The following is a 19,306-nucleotide window of genomic DNA, read 5'->3' on the forward strand; positions in this document are numbered from 1 at the left end:
AAACAATTTTTCAAAGTTCTATCATAATTTGAAACCACTGGGTTTGAAGTTTACAGGGTGTTCGGACATCTTTGAAGTGATGCATTTGTTTGAGCCCATTTTTTATTAAACACACTTAAGCAGCTGCAGTTACTCCATCTTTCCACTTGTCCAGGACTTTAGGTCGACCATGGGAAACGTGTTTGTGTTACACACTGGACAGTCATTGGAACCGATACACAAAAAAAACTTCCTGCCATAGACCCACTGGTTAAAGAAGTTAGTGTTGTATATGCAAACCTACAATAACTTTAAGCCCGAGCAACACAGCGTCCAGTTATCAGTTATTTTTATCTGCTTTTGAAATGCAATTACAAAGTCATATTTCACTAGAATAGCACTGAAGAGCGCCAAACTTTGTCAAGGCCCAACAGTTCCCTTAAAGTCAAGCAAGCTGCACCAAATTACACACCGATACACATGACTTCCCTAAATGTGCCTGATACTTTTCATCAAGATCCATAAATTATTCTGTGGGAAAACTGAAGGTGTCCAAAAAAAAAAAACAAATCTTGCAATGTGGAAGCTAGTGATAAAAAAAATTTATGAATTGGCACCAAAATTGTAATGTTTCTTCTCCGACCCATTATGCATTCTTCCAAGTTTCCTTGTAATCCGTTGAGTAGTTTTTTTGCGTAATCTTGCTCAGAAACCAATCAACAAACAAGACAGGGGTGAAATCATTACCTTTACATCTCTGCATTAGCAGAAAAAATAACGAGTGTTAATGAACTGGAAACACTTCTGAACTTTTTGGATGTCACAATAAAAGGAATATCTTTGAGACTGTTGTCAGACCAAAAACTTTTTCACTGTATTTTCTGAAATTCATAGAACAAGAATCACAAAAATAATTAGTTGATCATGAAAATAAACTTTAGTATCAGCCCCAGTTTCACCACACAGGCACATGATCAGCTGAACCCCCCCCTCCTGATTCTGGAGAGAAGTTTTACCCCAGAGCTGGAAAAGGGAAAAATAAGATTCATACACTCAGACTCAATCTCCCTTTCAATGAACAACTGTTATATTTACAAAAAAGAAGCAAATCCCATTTTCACCTCATTTTGGTTCAGATCATGACATCTTAAGACAGAAGAAAGATCAGGTCTGTGCCACAGGGGATTCAACAAACATTTTACACCCATGTACATTCAGACCTGGAAACTGCTCTTCTCTGTAGCTTTATGTTCTGTGACGGGACGACAGAGAGCGCGGCCCCTGTGCGTTGGTAATTACACTGTAATCTGATATGGCAACACAGAGAGAGACGGAGGACAGGAACACATGAATCAAAATCAGCAGCGTGCTGGTGTGCAGCTGCAGCATCTCATCTCGACAGTGCAGTGGCAGTGTGTGGAGAAGAGGTGAAGGAGGGATGAAATAAAGAAAGGCAGAAGAAAAAGGGGAGGGGAGATCAAGAATCATCAAATTACAAAAACAAACTATTTATTCATGTTCTCTTCTATCTGCTTCACTTGGACTCGACCGCAGTAGTGTATTATTGGCTTTCATGGTGAACTGAGCCTACAGCCAGAGTCCGAGTCCTGCTACGTGCTGCTCTTTCAGTTAAAATGCATGCTTCTTCAAATTTCATCTCGTCATATCCTTTAAGACTAATCATGAAGTTGAATTTATTAACAAAGATTTTTGTTCATTCCCTCAAACAGAGAAGAATGTGAAGAAGCAAACATTTTAACCTCAATCATCAGCTGCACGGCTGTTTGTTGTTGGAAGCTAAGGAGGAGGAGGGTGTAGCCATCTCCTCTGGCCTCCTCTCAGTCGTCCCCCAGGCGGAAGCCTTGGCCCCAGTTGTAACGTCCTCCCCGACCTCCTGCCGCCGGCTCCTGGGCAACTGGTCTCCTGGTGGGAGGGGCTCCAAAGCCCGACACCCCTCCCCTTCTGTTGGGGAAAAAGCGATACCTGGAAGGAGGAGAGGGATGTGCACAGGGATGAGATGAAAATGTGATTTTCAAACAATAAAATAACAAAACATTTGACATTAGAACAGTTGAAATTAAGGGATTTTTCACAAGTTAAAAAAAAACATTTTATGAGAAGATTGGAATTACTGTTGTACGGCTCCACAAACCAGTCCAGTTTCAGTCTACATACATTTCTTTTTGTTAATTTTGTGACAACTGGCCAAAATCTGAAAGTGTTACCAGCTGGATTGATATCAGCTTCCATTTCCAACTGACTATTCTTGACAGGCCACACAAGTCCGAATGAGTCAATCGGAGAGTCGATTGTTAAAACTAAAAGTACAGGAGGCTAAAACTTCAAAATAAAGCACAGGATGAAAAAAAAAAAAACGAACTCACAAGAACTCTGGTGTGGAGAGGAAGGAGCGTCCACCCAGGTCCATGGGGTATTTGAACATGAGGAAGAAGTAGAGGTGACCCACCAGGTTCCCAGTCAGTTCATTCACAAAACTGTGGAGTAACAGGAAAGTTGTGCAGATTTTTCTCAGTTACACTGCTGGTGTCAAATGTACACATACAGTTATAATACTTAAAACATATAAAAGGCTCATTTTCAGGTTATTTTCTACTAAAGCAGAAGAAAAAAATCATTCCTCATTAATTCAAGACCCCAAATTCTCATTTAGGGTGTTTTGATCGATTGGTTTGTAGACAGACGTCGGCGTGTTGTCAATTCAGCAGGTAGTAGTAGGAGAAAATTAATGAACTAGTTCATTTCGTCATTTTTATTGCCACTGCAATATCATCATTATATCACTACTAGGCGCAGTACTCGACACGTTTGAATGTGTCAAATGAACGTCCTCATCTTTTAAAAATGATATCGTCAGACGCAAAGACTGCAAGAAATCCTCCGAGCTGCTTTCACTTCTTTTTCTTCTTCTATTCTTGTTTCGTGCTGTCTCAATTTCCTACTGGTCCAAAAGTCCGAAAATATGCCAACTCTTTTGGCCAACTCTTTTTAGTCTCTGTTTAGACTCAAATTGGGTCCGTTGGGCTGGACCGTGGTCTGAGGAACCTTTCGCATTCGTTATTTTGGTTCGGACTAAACTGAACAGTCTGAAGGTCCGGACCAAACAAGTTAGGTGAGAAAGAGCCCTTATACTACAGTGTGTTCAAAATGAAACCATTCAAATGTGACTTTGATCCTACTTATCAAAAAGAATTACTTACGAGCCTCCAATGATGAAGTTAAAGGCCAAGATGACCCACGGTAGATAATGTGCCTGAGACAGATATAAAGCATATCATTAGAATTATCTGCATGTTGAATAATAAAAACCCTTCAAATTCACATCATATATGACCTTACCTACCTTTAATAAGACAAGATACAAAAAGTACCATTTGTGATGTACATGACGTACCTTGAAGCGTGTTCCGAACCAGAAGGTGACGATGGTGTCTTTATTGAACTGAGCCCAGACGTACAACACGGACATGATCAGTGGGATCATCAGTAGCTGAAACACAAGCAGCCAAAGGGAAGAATCAGAAACACAGCTGTGTATAAACTATAAATACATTTAGCCTCAACCTATTGTTACTGTACTGAAGTACAGAGGCCAAAAGCACAACAGTGTCACAATGAAAACAAATGAAAAACATCTATTTGCAGAAATTGAATATAAAATAATATAGGGAACTTTTCAGTAGTGTGTGATCGTCTAAATTCTAAGAAAAAAAATCATGCACATTTTTGGAACTGATATCCATGAGTGTGTGCAAGTTGGTGCAGCTTGATTGAATTTAAGGAGACTGTTGGTCTTTGGCGGAGGTTTGTGCCCTACTGAGAGCATTTATAGTCTAAAGTCTCGTTCTTATTATAGCTGGAGTTAGCTCAATATATCAGTTATGTTTAGTGAAGCCAAGTGACATTTTAAGAGCCTACGTTTATTTATTTTGAGATATATATATATATATAATATATATATATGTATTATATATATAGTACAGTGGCCATGATTTCATGTTTTGATAAAAATACAGAGAAAACAAGAGGAGTCTCACCCGCATGTTCATCAGCATCCCGGTTATCTACACACACAGTCAAGGACGGCAACTTTGTGGCTGAGTACAATCACAGCTGGAGCCTTAAGATTACAGCAGCTGGTGACTGGAAGGTTGCCAGTTTAAATCCACAACACAAGCTGACTCTCACCTACCACTTCTTCTGCCTCTTCGCCCCGTGAGCAAGGCATCTGACCGTGGCAAATTAGACCCCATCTAACCCTCCCACACCTCACACACTCCTTTTTTCACCCATGTCCACAATTAGCCTGAGGTGAGAAAAACCAAACTTGTGGGAAAGCTGAGGTTTGCCTCAGGTCAAGAAATGTCCAGAGTGCCAGAGCTGAACTCCTGACAAAACAGTGTTGAGATGTGGGCCAGGCTGCACTGCTGGTGCTGCATGTGACCTAGATTAGGTTTCTCTGCTCTGCAGGGGTAGACTGACACTGGGCCACTGGCACAGAGCCTCCCTGACATGGCACAGTGCTGCAGGGAGGGAGGGAGGGAGGGGGGGGAGGGAGAGGTACAGAAAAGACAGACGAACGAGAGATGCAGAGGGGAAAGAAAGCAGCAGAGTGTGGTAGAGGGGAAACAGGCTAACAGGCATTTAACCTTAGTTGTTGAAGGAATAATTTACTGTAGGTAGATTATTCGTCATTGAAACTGAAGGTTTCTGGTATTCAGCGATGCCACTCAGAAGGATACAACAATACAGATCCAGTTGAAGAGGAGCATGAAGATATAGTCTGCAGGTCTGCCATCAAATCCTCCTGCAAAACCACACCAAGAAAAGATCAGCGTGACGGGAAGAGCATTTAATGTGACTGTGTGTGTTTTAAAAAACCATAAGCAGTCTCACCCGTCTCTAGCCGAGTGGAGTAGTGGTAGAGGAAATATAGGTTGACCATGTACAGGAAGCCGGTGTTAGGGGTAACAGGGAAATACAGAGTGGCTGTCACTGGCCTCCAGAGCTGAAACAAACAAAAGAGACGTTCATCTGACAGAAATGTAGTAAGATATCAACATGGCTGTGTGCATGTGTGCAGATCCAGCCTCGTGTCTCTGTTGGATTCCAAAGGAAAACGTTGGAGCTCTCAAACAGTGGTAACTGACAGCTGGCGTTCCTCTGCAGAGTTACAGCACAACAGGATTCAAAGGGTTTGTTTGATGGTGACAGAAGTCGGATCAGTGCAGCATTCAAGAGGTGATGAAAGGATGAACCATCTTCTGTGATAAATCAGGGTTTCTCAAGGGAAATTTTATAAAAAAGTTACAACTTAACTGAAGTGGTATGTGTAGCAATAAACGATAGTACAAGAAAATTATGAGATTTTTTCGTGGATTAATTAGTAGAAAAAAAAAATCATCTGAATCAATTTTGGTGCGTGATTAATTGTTTTAGTTATTTAATGAAGCAAAAATGCCAAATGTACTGTCTGCACATTTAATGATTTTCTGTGTTTTTAAATGGGGGGGGCACAGAGGTGCAGTGTTCAGCACTGTCGTTGGCTGGGATCTTTCTGTGTGGAGTTTCTCTCTGTGACTGACCGAATAGATGTGAATGTGAGTGTGAATGGTTGTTTGTCTCTGTGTGTGTATATATATATATATATATATATATATAAGTCAGAATTAGTTGGCTTTAAAATGTGGAAAAATCCCAAACTGCCTAACTCAATCATATAAAGCCTGAGCTAAAACACATTTTTTCCTATCACATGTTGATTTAAGTGTTATTTAGTGTTGAAGAGCTGAATGTGTGACTTGATCTGCAGAACAGCTGCCATGTAATGCATGTCCAGCTATTTCAGCATCATAGACCTGACCTTTATACAGTCGGGTCAAACGTCTAAAAGAACCAATTCTGTTTATCGATCTCTAGAAATCATTTTTGGCAGTTGTGTACTTGATTGATTGCTGGGATTTGCATCCCATCTTTTCTCAGACTAGATGAGTGTTTGATGTATGAAATTATCAATTATGAGTCAAAACCCAAAATATTAGTTGGGAAAAGTGTTTGACCACAAGGCATCTGAAAAGTGACCTGGGATTGCATTATTTGGCAAAGCTGATTTTGGACCTGCTGAGATTTGTCCACATAACTATGTTATGAAATGTTTCTTCAACTGAGTCGAATAAATCATTGATGACTCTAAACATTCATGAACAATAGGCATCGGATCATTTATTTTGTGTGTGTGTGTGTGTGTGTGGTACATTGCTGTGCAGCCTCTGCTGTTTTCTTAGTCATTGAGCTGTACCTGATAACTGAAATATCATAATTTTCACACATGCCACTGGTCTGCTTTATGTTTCTTTTTATCTATTACTTGAAGGCTACATAGCCACTGTTGTTTTTTGTATGTTCAAATACTTTCATTAAAAGACTGTGTGATGAAGTTTATTGTTTAGTTATTTTGCCGTGGTATCGAATTTGGGTTTTTCAGGAAACATATTTCAATCCTGTCTGCTAACATGTTTTAACCTCACAAGTCTTAAACAACATTTGAAATAAAAATGTTATATCAACTGATCAATGTAGCTCAAGAATCAAAGATATCATCACATACATATACACAGATTACTGTTAATGCACATTTATGTTACGTGGGGGTGAAGCTAACAAACTTCTTTATAGCCTAATGGATAGTTTAATAAAATACAAGTACTCAAATAAAGTACACATACTTCAATGTGTTCAGTACTTGGTTACTCTTCACTACTGCAAATAACCAGGCTGCAGGGTTCATTTTGAGTTTTTCAGGAAACATATTCACGTCCTGCTGAGCTAACGTTGTTAAACCTCTCAGTGAGTAATGGAGGGTGAGGTCGTTTCATACCGAGTCTGTGAGCAACTTGTTTTATTAAAGCTGCTCGTGTGAGTTACAACATGTCTGCTCGGTTCTCTGGTGGATCAACCACCGTGTTATATTTACACTTTCATCTCGCTGTTGCTAAATTAAGTAGCATTTTGACAGCAACCGGAAGTGCTTACCTCCTACGTCTCAGCCTGTGATTGGCTGTCACACACCTCGGGGCCTGCTCACTGAGCCCTGTTAGCCACCTGCTAACTAAGCTAGCTCACCCAGCACACAACAAGCAGCGAGTTCACGCCGACAGACCAACACAGCAGAGACCAGAACAACAACAACGTACATGGAACTTGCTGAAGACGTACTCCGGCACCAGCACCAGGTGTCTGAAGTCCACCAGCCCCAGCTTCCCGATGAGGGGGACAGCGATGGAAGCAGCGAACCAGGACCTGGTGATGAACGGGATGCTTTTGAACCAGTCCCCGATGTCAGACATCTTCCCAACGGGTTACTGCCGACCTCTAACCCCGAAACAAGCGCCCCCTCTCCGTGAATGAACCAGTGTCCTCCCCCAAATCAAACTACGAGCCAGGCTGCCAGATATACCACTACCGCTCCACAGCTAACTTTACATGACGTGGCTAATCACAGGCAAGCTAGTTGTACACATGGTGAAGCTACTGGAGGACAGGCACACGTATCCGCCGCAGCTTTTCAAAGTAAAACAAAAAATAATACTGCTTCAACACAACAAGGGCCGATCGATGCAAAACAGAAAAAACCCAGAAAGCAGAGGGGAATGGAACAAGCTATACAATATATAAAACTCATAGTCTACAGCGTAAATAATATTTGTCAATAGAAATTGATCCCCAGAGTATATTTATAACATTAATAAAAGATAATTATTTATAATTTTTATTTTAATGATAGGACAGTGACATCATTAGTTTACATTTCAAAAATATTACCGAAAAAAATAAGGGTTAGGGTTAGACATTTTCAAAACATCTCTGTTAATAAGATAATCAAAAGTTACTCACAGAGAAGTCACGTTCCATCAGCAAACCGCACAGAAGAGTAGTGTATCTAGAGAATATTTAAATGTATGTTTTTCTCTTTACTTTGTTTGTTATAACTCACAGGATGATAATCAGGCTTATTAGTATTAAGTTGACAGTTGGAATTCAATCAATCAATCAACCAATCAAACCAACTTTATTTGTACAGCACCTTTCATACAGGTTAGTGCAGCTCAAAGTGTTTCACAATTGACTGATGAGCCAAGAATAAGACAGAACAAATAAAAATGCCGACAATGAGAGACCATAAAAAAGATTTTAAAAGCTGATATAACAAAAAATATTTTGTACAAAGTACAATAAATTGAATTAATATAAATCCATAAAATGGGATAAAAACACAATATATTAACAGAGATAGATTTGAATAGAAATTTGAAGCCAGGCCAAAGAGTTTTAAGATTTTGTTTAAAGATGTCGACACACTCAGGTCCTCAGGTAGAGTGTTTCGGGGCTTCAAGCATAAAAGCTAAAAGCTTCCTCACCAAAAGTTTTAGTTTTGCACTTTGGAAAAAGCAACAGACTCATAACAGAGCACCTGAGGAGCCGTCCTGGTTCATACACTGAGCATGTGTCACATGTCTGCTGGTGCAAGACCATGAAGTGCTTTAAAATCCAGTGACAGCATCTTAAAATCAGCACAGGAACAGACAGGCTGCCAATGTGAGGACATGAGTTCAGCAGTGACGTGACCTCAGTGTGCTGCGGCCCAGATGTTTGGGTGGACCAGACATTGTTCAAGCCTCGGAATAAAAGCATGCATCAGTTTGTCTGTGTCACTCAGAGAGAGAAAATTATCTTATTATTCTCATTATCTCTGCTATAAATGCTCACAACCACTGTCTTCTTCCATAATTTTTGCCAAGTTCTGGGCTTTGAGACTGGTTCATATAACGCTCTTATTTTGAAAGGAAAAGGCCAGAACCGGATGTGTTTTCAGTATCTAACACCAGCATCAGTTGCCAGTGTTTTGCGCTATACCAGCACTTCCTGTGAAATTTGCACCAGATCGCACTTGACCATCCAGAGGAAGCCAGCAGCAGAAAGGGGCGTGGCTGACACGACAGAACCACGGCTTCCTGCTGCAGCCACCTGAGGAGGAGGGTTTGAATTACAGCTGCATCCATCAGACAGAAAGGAGTGAATGTTAATACAATTATATCATAAGTTATCATCCACTTTCATGAAACCTGCCTTTCGAATAAAGAGATGTGAAGTAATCATTCAACAAATTCAACGACACAAGAAAAAAAAAAAGGATCTGATTCTTTATTACAACTGTCCCAGCGGTTCAGATTCAGTAGTTTGTTCCTAATTTAATATCTTCTTTACACCACAACTCATTTTGTTATCATCTTAGAGAATATGTGAATCTTGTTTTTTATTTCGTTGTGCTTGTAAGAGTAAATCTAAAATACTGTTGCATGTGCCTGACCATGCTCTGATCACTAATGACCAGCAAAGACTCAAAGGTCCTCATGGTATTATAAGATCTGACAAATTTTGAGGTTTGGCTTTATTTTGCAATTCAATTTTAACTGTTATTATCACCCATAATGAATTTATTTTTATATCGAGGATACTGTTGAGATGAACATGGAGCTGGAAAATAGCTTTAAATCGACCTGAGAACCATTTCAAAGCAAATCAAATACTTTATTGTTCCCATGGGGAAATGTTTCTTGGACCAAAGTGCTACAGCAGCTGCAGAACAGTACATAGTGTAACAAACAGCAAAAAACAGCTCACAAGGACATATCATGTAAGGATTTCATTGTGACCTACAATAACACATATATCTCCCTTTATTGAGATCCTAAACACAGGCAATTTTGGCACCTTAGTACTGCACGTGCCCAATAACCTATTGTTCTTTCTACTTATGTATATTGTTTTCTCATGGGACCAATGTTACGAACACACATCTTCTTTCATTAAGATCTGTGATGGTTTTGCCCTAAAGTCTGATGATTTGACACGGAATCGCCCTTTTTGGCGAACTAGATTCTGGCTAATTAAAAAATTGTGGGTTTTTTTTGCATCGCTCAGACTTTCTTATTGTGTTCAGTCCAATCTAGATTGTGAAGATTGATAGAATCATTATTAAATCTGAAACATATACAGTGCACTTTCAAGACGAGGAAAATAAAAGTAAATCAAATCTCAACTCTTATTGAGATTTGTTGTGTCTCATGATTGCATGGCTTAAGTAATCAGTTAACCGTAGTTGTGCTGTAGCAGTTACAGTTTTGATCATTGGAGAAATTGTCTTGCCCCTTGTGGTTGAAAAATGCTGCAGAGTTGGAGTTGAGTCACAGAGAGTTTGATCATGAGAGAAGCTGCTGCAGCATTCCTGCCACTTTTTTCAGTGTAAACCACTAGAGAGCGACCGCGATTCACTGAGCTTTGAGTTGAGTTCCTGCTCAGTGTGGGTGTCCTTCTCCTCTTCAGTGTGAGCTGTTCCTCCTCTGTGTGCTGCCCGAGCTGCTCACTGCCTCCTCCATTTGACCTTTCACACCCATTACCATGGCAACATCTGTCATTGACATCAGCAGAGACAGATGATTGACTCTGCAGAAAGATCCCAACATCATTTAGTGTTTTAAGTGTTTGTTAATCAGTTGGATTATATTTTACAGTCATGATTTTCTCTGCAGAGGTTTGCAACGTTGGAATTTGAAAATAATAATATGTTTTGCAGTGAACTGGTGCCGGCACTGGTTCGAGTCTCTGAACTTCCTGAACATCAGAGAACGTTCTGGCTCACCAGGATTTTCTCCAACCACCCGTCATTGGAGACCAGGTGAACAGGTGACAAATTCTTCGTATTTAACCCCCACAACCTTCTTTTTCTTGGCTTGTATTTGCTTTTGTTTCTCAATAATGCTTCTTATTAATCTAGAAAGCTATTTTCAAATGTAATACCATAAAATGTAATAAGTTATCACTGCTTCCTTGCTGGATATAGAGTAAATGAACTTGTGTAACAGCAGTAACAGGTCAGCCAGTAAGCTTTTTTAGGTTTTGACCAATTGCAGCTGTTACATTAATGTAATTGACACCAGATTATTGTGGTGATTTGGCTGAAACTATTACCATGTTGTGTTCTATTAACATCTTTTATTTTTCATGAGCATTTTCCCTCATGGGACATGACGTGGAGGAGGAGGAGGAGGAGGAGGAGGAGGAGGAGGAGGAGATGAAGAAGGCAGACAGAGGAGAAGAGCCTCACAGAGCTTCTGCATCACACAGAGTCAAACATGCAGATCATTGACACATTCCAATATGGACCCAGTGTAATAAATTTGAAACATACTTGATCTTGGTGCGCTCGTACATCAGGCTTTACAAGAAACGATCAAAGCCTCACAATCATCCAGACTCTGGATTTTGGCCCAGGTATCTGTGATCTCCTCCTCTTGTATCCATTAACTGTCTCTTTGCACGCAGACCCTGGAGGAAACCCTGGCGGAGGCGTGCCAGCTGGGCCTGGAGTCAGACTGGCAGGGCGACGTGGCAGAGCGCCTGCAGCAGGTCGACGCTGAGCAGGAGAGGGAGAGCGAGCGGCTGGCACAGCTTCACAGGCAAACACTGGCAGAGGAGCAGAGACTGGCTGACACCACGGGAGATGTGGCAGGAAGGAAGGTGAGAACAACAAGAGAATGTTTGTCAACACATCAGTTTACATACTGTGTTGGCTTGGCTGTCACTTTGAAATAGTGAATGTTCTTTTCTGCCACTTGCGATCCTGAAGAAGAGTTTTTAAGTATAAAAATGACTGATGCTCAGTGAGAAACATAAAATCTGACCATTTGATAGATAGATAGATAGATAGATAGATAGATAGATAGATAGATAGATAGATAGAAGGATAGATAGATAGATAAAAGGATAGATAGATAGAAGGATAGATAGATAGATAAAAGGATAGATAGATAGATAGATAGATAGATAGATAGAATATTTTTGCATGTCTATTCAGACACTACTTTAATGCCCGATTTTTGTTTTGTTGTTCTACAATTATTGATCCTGATACAGTTTAGTTAAAAGTTAAACTGTATCGTGTGTGTGTGTTTAATAACTCCACAGTCTGTATATTTCTGTCAGCTCTTGGTCATGTTGGATTTAGTCCTGCTCCTTTGCATGCTGCTGTGAGTCTCTCAGTAAAGCTCTTGCTTCTTCTCAGTGAAGTATTCATGTTTGAAGGAGCTGGCCTCCAGCCTGGCTGTCCCAACGTCTCATGTCCCGTCCCGTAGGTGGTGTCAAAGGAGCTGAGTCTGGCAGTGGAGCTCGAGCCACCACCCTGTGGGCAGTGTGGGGCTGTAGATTCATCTTGGCTCCTGTACCTGCATGGGAGAAGAGCCCGGTGCGTCTGGAGCCGAGTTCCCATGGCTATTGATGTCTACTTTGGTGCACCCACCCACAGAGGCTCCAGGCTCCAGGCTCGGAGAAAGGAGACGTGGTTTGGAGTCCAGAGGTGTGTCCTCTTGAATGAGTCAAAGGGAACTGAGGGCCTGTCTTTGCCTGTTTTTGCAGTGATGTAGGAGGAGACAGTAGTCTATGATTATCAGTTCCACCTTCAGATTGAGGTTAGGTGAGTGGTTCCATTGTGTTGTTTGACAGAAAGGAAGAGAAGAAAGAAAAGTCCTCCAGTTGACTGATAACAGACGGTTCTTTGCTGTCTGTGTGTGGGGTCTGTAGCATGTGGAGTGTTTGACTCTTGAACCTTGGCATTGCTTCCAGCTGTGGTGGTGATAGTAAGACCGGTACGCTGATACTGATTGTATGAGACGTGGCTCTGACCGAGAGTCTTTCACTGACTCTGGATCAGGTTTAGATTCTTCTCCAGGCGTTCCTCCATCATGCTGTGTGGAGACACTGATCATGGTGCACTTTGACCTTTCCACAGATACACACTGCAGTCACCTGAAGGGTTCTGGGTACAGCGGTGGAGGTTTTGTGTGTTTGTGTAAATGTGTCTGCTGTGTATAGACAGTTAATCACTAGTTCTGTGCTCTCTGGATTTGATAAAACTGACACCTTTGCTGTCAGCTGGGTCCTTTGAGTGTCTCAATGTTTTTACATGACTGGATTTGGACTAATATCAGTGTTGTCATTCTGGGCTGCATGTGATGTGATCTAAAGAGGCACAGTGATAAATGTGACAAAGTCAGGCACTGGAGTCTGTGGGATTCCTGATGGAGAGGTGTGATGTGTGGATTACGCAGAACAATCTAGTATTTGGCTGTAGAAGGAGATTTAGTAGAATATTCAAAGTGTTTGTGTTTGACTCCTCTGCTCTCCTCAAATGGGTTTTCAGTTAGTGTGTCAGGTGCTCAGGCAGCTTAGTGTTGTCACAAAACCTGAATGGGACGAACTCCAGTCAAGTCAAGTCCTTAGATGAGACATGTAACATGAAAGTGTGTGTCAGGACTTTGGTCAGCCATGTAAATGTCATAGTCTCCAACTATTGTGAAAATAGTTTTAATAGTTCAGCTGCAAAAACAATAACAAAATATACAACATCAACAATTTTAATGTTTGATGAGCGATTTAAACATTCAACCGATTAAAATGTCTGACATTGTTTCTTACTTCAATGCTGAACACAATCACTGTCATTACATTTCACACAGTACGAAGAGGATGGAAAACATTCAAGTACATCTGGGTTGTTTGGTTCTGGACAATCTCCCTGTGCACTGATACATTACTATTCCATTTGAATAATAGACTGTAGATAAAGATGATGACATGACTTGTCTTGATCGCCACCTGCTGGCTGGCTACAGTACAAGTTATAAATCCCCCCTCCACCATGTTAGCAGATGGGTTATGGAGCTAAATTAATATTTAATTAAAACATCAAATACATTTTTCTCAAAGGTAGTTTCTGTATTTTTAGGTTACATGTACATGTTTCCAGAGAGTTTGATTTTATTTACTGATTTGATGTCATAAATGTGGTGAAACTGACACGTGATTGGTCGAGCGTGTTTATCAATGGGACCTGGCTACAGAGCTAGCTCCATCAGCTGATCACTACTGCGCAGACTCTGGCTCCAAATGCACAAGAAGGCAGCGTTCGAATCTGGAAGTGGAGATGTGTCCGTCTTTATATACATTATAAATGAATAAAAGTAAACATTTGAGCTGTAGTAGTGACTTACAGACATAAAGCCATGAGGCCCAGGATCTGACTTTCAGTTCATTCAGTCTGTGTCTGATGCTCTTTGATGGGATCTATCAGTGGCTGAGCCGTCTTCAGTGTGGTCCTCAGTCCCTTCTGTAAACATTCAACATCAGGAGCCTGTGTCCGTCTCTGTCTGACTCAGACTTTCGTCAGTCTCTAACACACCAGTCAGTAAGATTTTGTTCCACCAGCGCTCTCTGAAGCTCTGCACACACACACTGGCCAGACTCTCTCCATCCTGGTAGTCCTCCCTCATCTTGTCTGGGATCAGGTCCTCTGACATCACCTGGGAAATCAAAGAGAGACACTGAATTGTGTAAAACTGTCTGCTGACTTTAAGTCAGTGACCCTTCAACTAGACTGACATAAACTTCATAAATATCAGGTCTTGACACGATGTGTGTCAGTATTGCGTACTCACCTCAGTGAGAGTCTGCAGTGTTGATTCTTTAGGATTTAGCTGCTGCAGAGCCTCATCTGTCGTCTGTAGGACACGTTCACTGCGCTGCAACACAAAGGAGGACTGCTGCTGCTGAAGGATTCTCAACAAGAGTCTGAGGGAGACAAAACAAGCAGGGAGACATTAAGGCCCTCTTCAGACCTGGTATAATCATCCGCCCTGAGAACGTTGGACAGATTTCGGGTCCTCCGTTTTCATGAGTGTAAGTGACAACTGATCAAAAGTTGAAGAAATACCCTCAATTCCAGAATTCCTTGTAAATAAATAAATGTTTTATTGGATTACACAAAACATGATGATTTTCAACTATTACAATATGTTTCTAGTGGTATTTGTACCTATTTCTATTGTACAATGGTTGATATTTTGTGTGTATGTGGCGTACAGTGTGTAAACAGTAAACAGTGTACCTTGTCCTGACAAAACAAGTGCAAGCTTTGAGCTGGAGTCTGTCCTCATCCATCTCTGCTGCCTCCTCCTGTATCTCCTCCGTCTCTCCATCTTTCTGCTCCTCTGCTGATTCACACCTCTTAGAGGAACATAAACCTAGGGAAGGTAAATAACATTACACATATTTTTTAGACAACAGAACAAGATTGTTTATTCATATATAGCAAAAAATATAACTACTGCATGACTGACTTAAGAAATGATATGGGTGTTAAATGAGACTGGAAATGAAGTCAAACCTACTTGTGGGTCTGTTCTCCAGCAGCTGCAGACACATCTGACCCAGGTTGAACCAGTACCAGGGGTTAAAGGGCAGCAGGCTGCACAGCTGCTGGAGACATGACATCTGTGATCCGATGGCTCCAAAATGCTGATAGATGCTGACCTGTAATAAAAGATATTATGTCTATTACATAACTTTGTTATTACATTTACAGATGTGTGTGTGTTTGTGTGTGTGTTCTGACTGATGCGGACCTTCAGCAGCAGGAGGCTGGTCAGGTGACTGGTGTTGGAGGCTTCTTTCTTCTGGAGAGAGAAGTTGTAAAAATGACTACCAACTACAAACTTTTTGACCCATTTCTTATGATATTTTATTAAACACTGAAATGCACCTGGCTCCTTCAGAGAACATCTGATCAACTTTAGATGTATTAGAGTTGTTATAATTTTACATGCTGCATGAACAAACCACCTCTAAAGACAAAGGCTGCAACACTGAGCTACACTGGTGGACAGTTTAAACCAGAGGGCCGACAATAAGCAGATGTGGTACATTGAATTATTAAAGATGTTCCAGCTGTTTGAAGGCAGACTAATGTTGGAGCTTCCTGAGACACATAAAAGCACAAACTTTATTGGCTCATAAAGCCAAAGTCAATGAGAAATAAAGGCTGTGTTAAGGAAGCTTTGAGATTTGATGAGTTTACTTGCACGATATTGACGATAAAAAACAAATGATTAACATGAAAAGTAACTGGCTGCTGTTTTTTTCATAACTAGGAATTTTGGGTAGGATTTGTCTTAAATGCATAAGTACCTCCGCCTATGTTTTTTCGTTTGATATTCAGCAGGATTGAGTGAAAACTACAGAACAGATTTCTACGAAACTGGGTGGAAGGATGTGGTATGGATCAGGGAAGAACCCATTACATTTTGGGGCACATACAGATCAGGTGGCTGATTACATTGCTTTTCTTTAACACTGCAAGATAAGGCGTTTTTTGACAAAGACAGCAGGTTACAGACCCCTGTACGTGACACTGTGCTACATGGAAAACACTTACAAGAAAATCTCACAGGGGACTTACCAGTAAGTCAGCCAAGTGCAGAGCCCTGTCTCTCTGTCCCAGTTTGGTGCAGCATCGGGCCATTCCCTCCAGGACATCTCTTCTGATGGTCAAGTTGTTGTCAGCGAGCCACTCTAGGCAGCCGCTGTATGCTTCCACGGCTTTCTATACCCACCACACCATGAGAACAGAAACACAACAACACACTACACATCAAAGTGGACAATGGAAAACTTGTCTGAACGATATCAAGAGAAAAGGTTATCATGTGGCAGCGACTATGAGTCCAGTCAATGTTATATTTGCTTCAAGCTGCTTTTGTTGGTACCGTTACTGTGAAATCACAGAAAAATAAATGAATTTAATATCTGATCGTTGCGCGTGTGTGTGTATAATCACACATCATGGTTACATAGCAGTGTTTTGTAAAAATATAGCAGTTTACAACAATTTTTACTATTCCAACAACTTAATCTGGTTTGATCTTATTTTAGGTCTTCAGATACATTTCTGTGCTTGAAGGAAAACTAACCTGCTGACTACAATAGATATTTACACTGAAACATGGTAGGAAATAAGGAAACTTAAATTAAAAAGTGATGAAAACCTTCAGTGCTCTTTAGGATACACAACCGAAGCTGTACCACTGACATCCTATTGATTTACATTTAAAAATTGTAAGTACGTAGTTGTCAGAAAGAGCAGCATCACATAAATGCTCCAATACTGGTTCATGACAACAGCTTTGCAGTAAATAAACTCAGAACGTTGAAGGAGAATAAACTCAAATCCTCAGATACTCTGGCCACTAACGTTTCAGAAAGTCTGTGTGATACAGGAGAAGTGCAGTGGTCTGAGGTTCGAGATGATCGATTGACAAAATACTAACCTGATGGTTCCCCTGTCTCACGGCCAAGTCACCTCTGAACTTGTAAACTTTCTGTTTCTCCAGGGCATCGTCTGTATCGAGAGCAGCGCTCTCACAAAACCACTGCAGAGGAGCGAGACAAAGGAGAATAACATAAAAACACTTGAGTAATTAGGGGCCGCTTATCATTGACTGGTGGAGAATGTTCTTGACTTTTACACATTGTACAAGAAACTAAGCCACACATGCAACATGAAAAAGTGTCACTGAACCAAAGAACAAACACAATACTTACTCAACAAATAAGACACACTAGGAATAAGTTAACATGATCACACATACATACAGAGCAACATGGAGAAATACACTTTGATCCAGTTTATTCAGCTTTAATGTTTAACAGCTAGCTTACATGTTGTCTTGATTTTACACCCTGACAGTATCTTTGCTCATTTAGGGAAAACTGCTTAATATATAATGTATTTGGTACAAATTATACAGAACACCAGGATTCAATCAAACAAAAAGTGATACATGACGTTTGTTACATTTGATTATTTATAAGTTTGTCATAAAGTAATCACATCGTTCCTTACGAAACATTTACAAATATTCAAAGAATGATTCTGATGTGAAGTCGCCTTATGGATGTAGCGGTGGCTAACGTTGTCAGGCTAATGATAGCAGGTACTTCAGCAGTCTAATGTTAGCTAGCAATGATTAGCAAGCTAATGTTGGCAGGCTAATGACAGCAGGTACTTCAGCAGTCTAATGTTAGCAAGCAATAATTAGCAGGCTAATTTTGACAGGCTAACGTTAACAGGTTAGTGACAGCAGGTACGTAAGCAGTCTAATGTTTGCTAGCAATGATTGGAAGGCTAATGTCGACAGGCTAACATCACAGTTTATTTACACCTCGTTACATTGTCCACTCGTCATTGAACCTTCCTGACAGTCCTCAGAGTCCTGGCTTCAGGACTAACTAGCGTTAACCTGCCTGGTTTGGTTGGTTATAGTCGGACTCACTCACCTCTGGTTCACACAGTTTAGCGTTGTATGAAGACAGAGACACACACACTCGGTCTCTCGCCTCAGAAAACACAGAGTCGTCAAACGTACTCCCCAATATCTCCATACGGACCTGAAGAACACACCAGTGCCTTTAATTAAACAGTCTATGACCAGTACGCGAACTTCAGAGGATAAAAGTGAAGTTTACACACTCGTGGGTACACTGTCTCTCACTGTAAACTGTACGACTGATACAATGTCCACTGACAATAGTTCCGGGCGGAAGGTTCCGACATGAAAATATGCAGCTCAATCAGCAACAGAGAAAACATCACATATAAATATCTCCTTAACTTTCATTTAACTGGACACTGACATCCCCAAAAACAAAGACTGCAAAAACGTTCTGTCTCCACTGTGCCCCCAACCCATCATACACACACACATGAACCGTAACAGAACCTTCATACACGTGTTTCATGTAGAAGTTTTTTTATATCAGCATATGTATAGAAAAACAAATGTAGTCAGAGGAAATCAATTTAACATGAATAGTATTTCATTTTTGTAATTACTGTACACATCTCAAATATTTCAGAATTTATGAGTTTAAAAAAAATCAACTCATAGCCAGTTAAAATGCCAAGTATAGTAAAGAGAGAATAAAAAACACAAATCCTTAATGTTCTTGAATCACTTCATGACATTTTAAAATTTCACGCTGAATTAATGTTTGTCACTTTCATTTATAATCACCCCTCTCCATTTTTACCATAAGTTGCAGTATATGTTTCTTGTGTTACTTTTTTCCTTACTGCATACATGACTCAACACAGAAAGTACACAAAGGCTGTGATCAAAATGCTCTGTTTCGTTGTAATCCAGGTTTAAACCCCGGGTGAGAGAAGAACTCACTTGGCCTGAACCCATCACTTCATGTCAGAGGAGAGATCCCTCACTGCCACACGTCCAAATGAAAGCATGAGCTGACGATTATATTAGAATTCTGCTTTTTTAAATTTATTTCAGTCAAATGAAAGTTATTGGCAGCATCTGATTATTGCTTGGTAATACTACACTAAACACAGAATACTCATCCTCTA

General features: G+C 40.5%; 3 protein-coding genes across 4 annotated transcripts; 1 reads left to right on the forward strand and 2 right to left on the reverse strand.

The window, feature by feature from the left end:
* Positions 1–828: 828 nt before the first annotated feature.
* derl1 (derlin 1) lies at positions 829–7,534 on the reverse strand. Its single transcript, XM_035163918.2, has 8 exons — positions 7,191–7,534; positions 4,894–5,005; positions 4,740–4,804; positions 4,035–4,061; positions 3,392–3,487; positions 3,198–3,250; positions 2,364–2,474; positions 829–1,962 (listed from the first exon to the last, which is right to left on the reverse strand). The coding sequence occupies exons 1-8, from the start codon at positions 7,341–7,343 to the stop codon at positions 1,818–1,820; spliced, it is 762 nt and encodes a 253-aa protein (XP_035019809.1). The 5' UTR covers positions 7,344–7,534; the 3' UTR covers positions 829–1,817.
* Positions 7,516–13,283, forward strand: LOC118113678. Its single transcript, XM_047340829.1, has 4 exons — positions 7,516–7,566; positions 10,537–10,740; positions 11,380–11,574; positions 12,189–13,283. The coding sequence occupies exons 1-4, from the start codon at positions 7,516–7,518 to the stop codon at positions 12,474–12,476; spliced, it is 738 nt and encodes a 245-aa protein (XP_047196785.1). The 3' UTR covers positions 12,477–13,283.
* A 117-nt stretch (positions 13,284–13,400) lies between these two features.
* On the reverse strand, positions 13,401–18,483 carry zgc:101716 (uncharacterized protein LOC492784 homolog). Of its 2 annotated transcripts, XM_035163917.2 has the most exons (9): positions 18,416–18,483; positions 18,223–18,333; positions 17,214–17,315; positions 16,346–16,489; positions 15,513–15,563; positions 15,279–15,420; positions 14,996–15,131; positions 14,547–14,679; positions 13,401–14,411 (listed from the first exon to the last, which is right to left on the reverse strand). In XM_035163917.2, the coding sequence occupies exons 2-9, from the start codon at positions 18,325–18,327 to the stop codon at positions 14,235–14,237; spliced, it is 990 nt and encodes a 329-aa protein (XP_035019808.1). In that variant the 5' UTR covers positions 18,328–18,333; positions 18,416–18,483; the 3' UTR covers positions 13,401–14,234. The 2 variants fall into 2 exon arrangements, with proteins under 2 accessions (XP_035019808.1, XP_035019807.1); XM_035163916.2 differs by having other exon boundaries at positions 18,223–18,463.
* Between the last annotated feature and the right edge of the window lie 823 nt (positions 18,484–19,306).

This window comes from Hippoglossus stenolepis, chromosome 8, assembly GCF_022539355.2.
Source record: "Hippoglossus stenolepis isolate QCI-W04-F060 chromosome 8, HSTE1.2, whole genome shotgun sequence".
In the NCBI taxonomy this organism is placed as follows: domain Eukaryota; kingdom Metazoa; phylum Chordata; class Actinopteri; order Pleuronectiformes; family Pleuronectidae; genus Hippoglossus; species Hippoglossus stenolepis.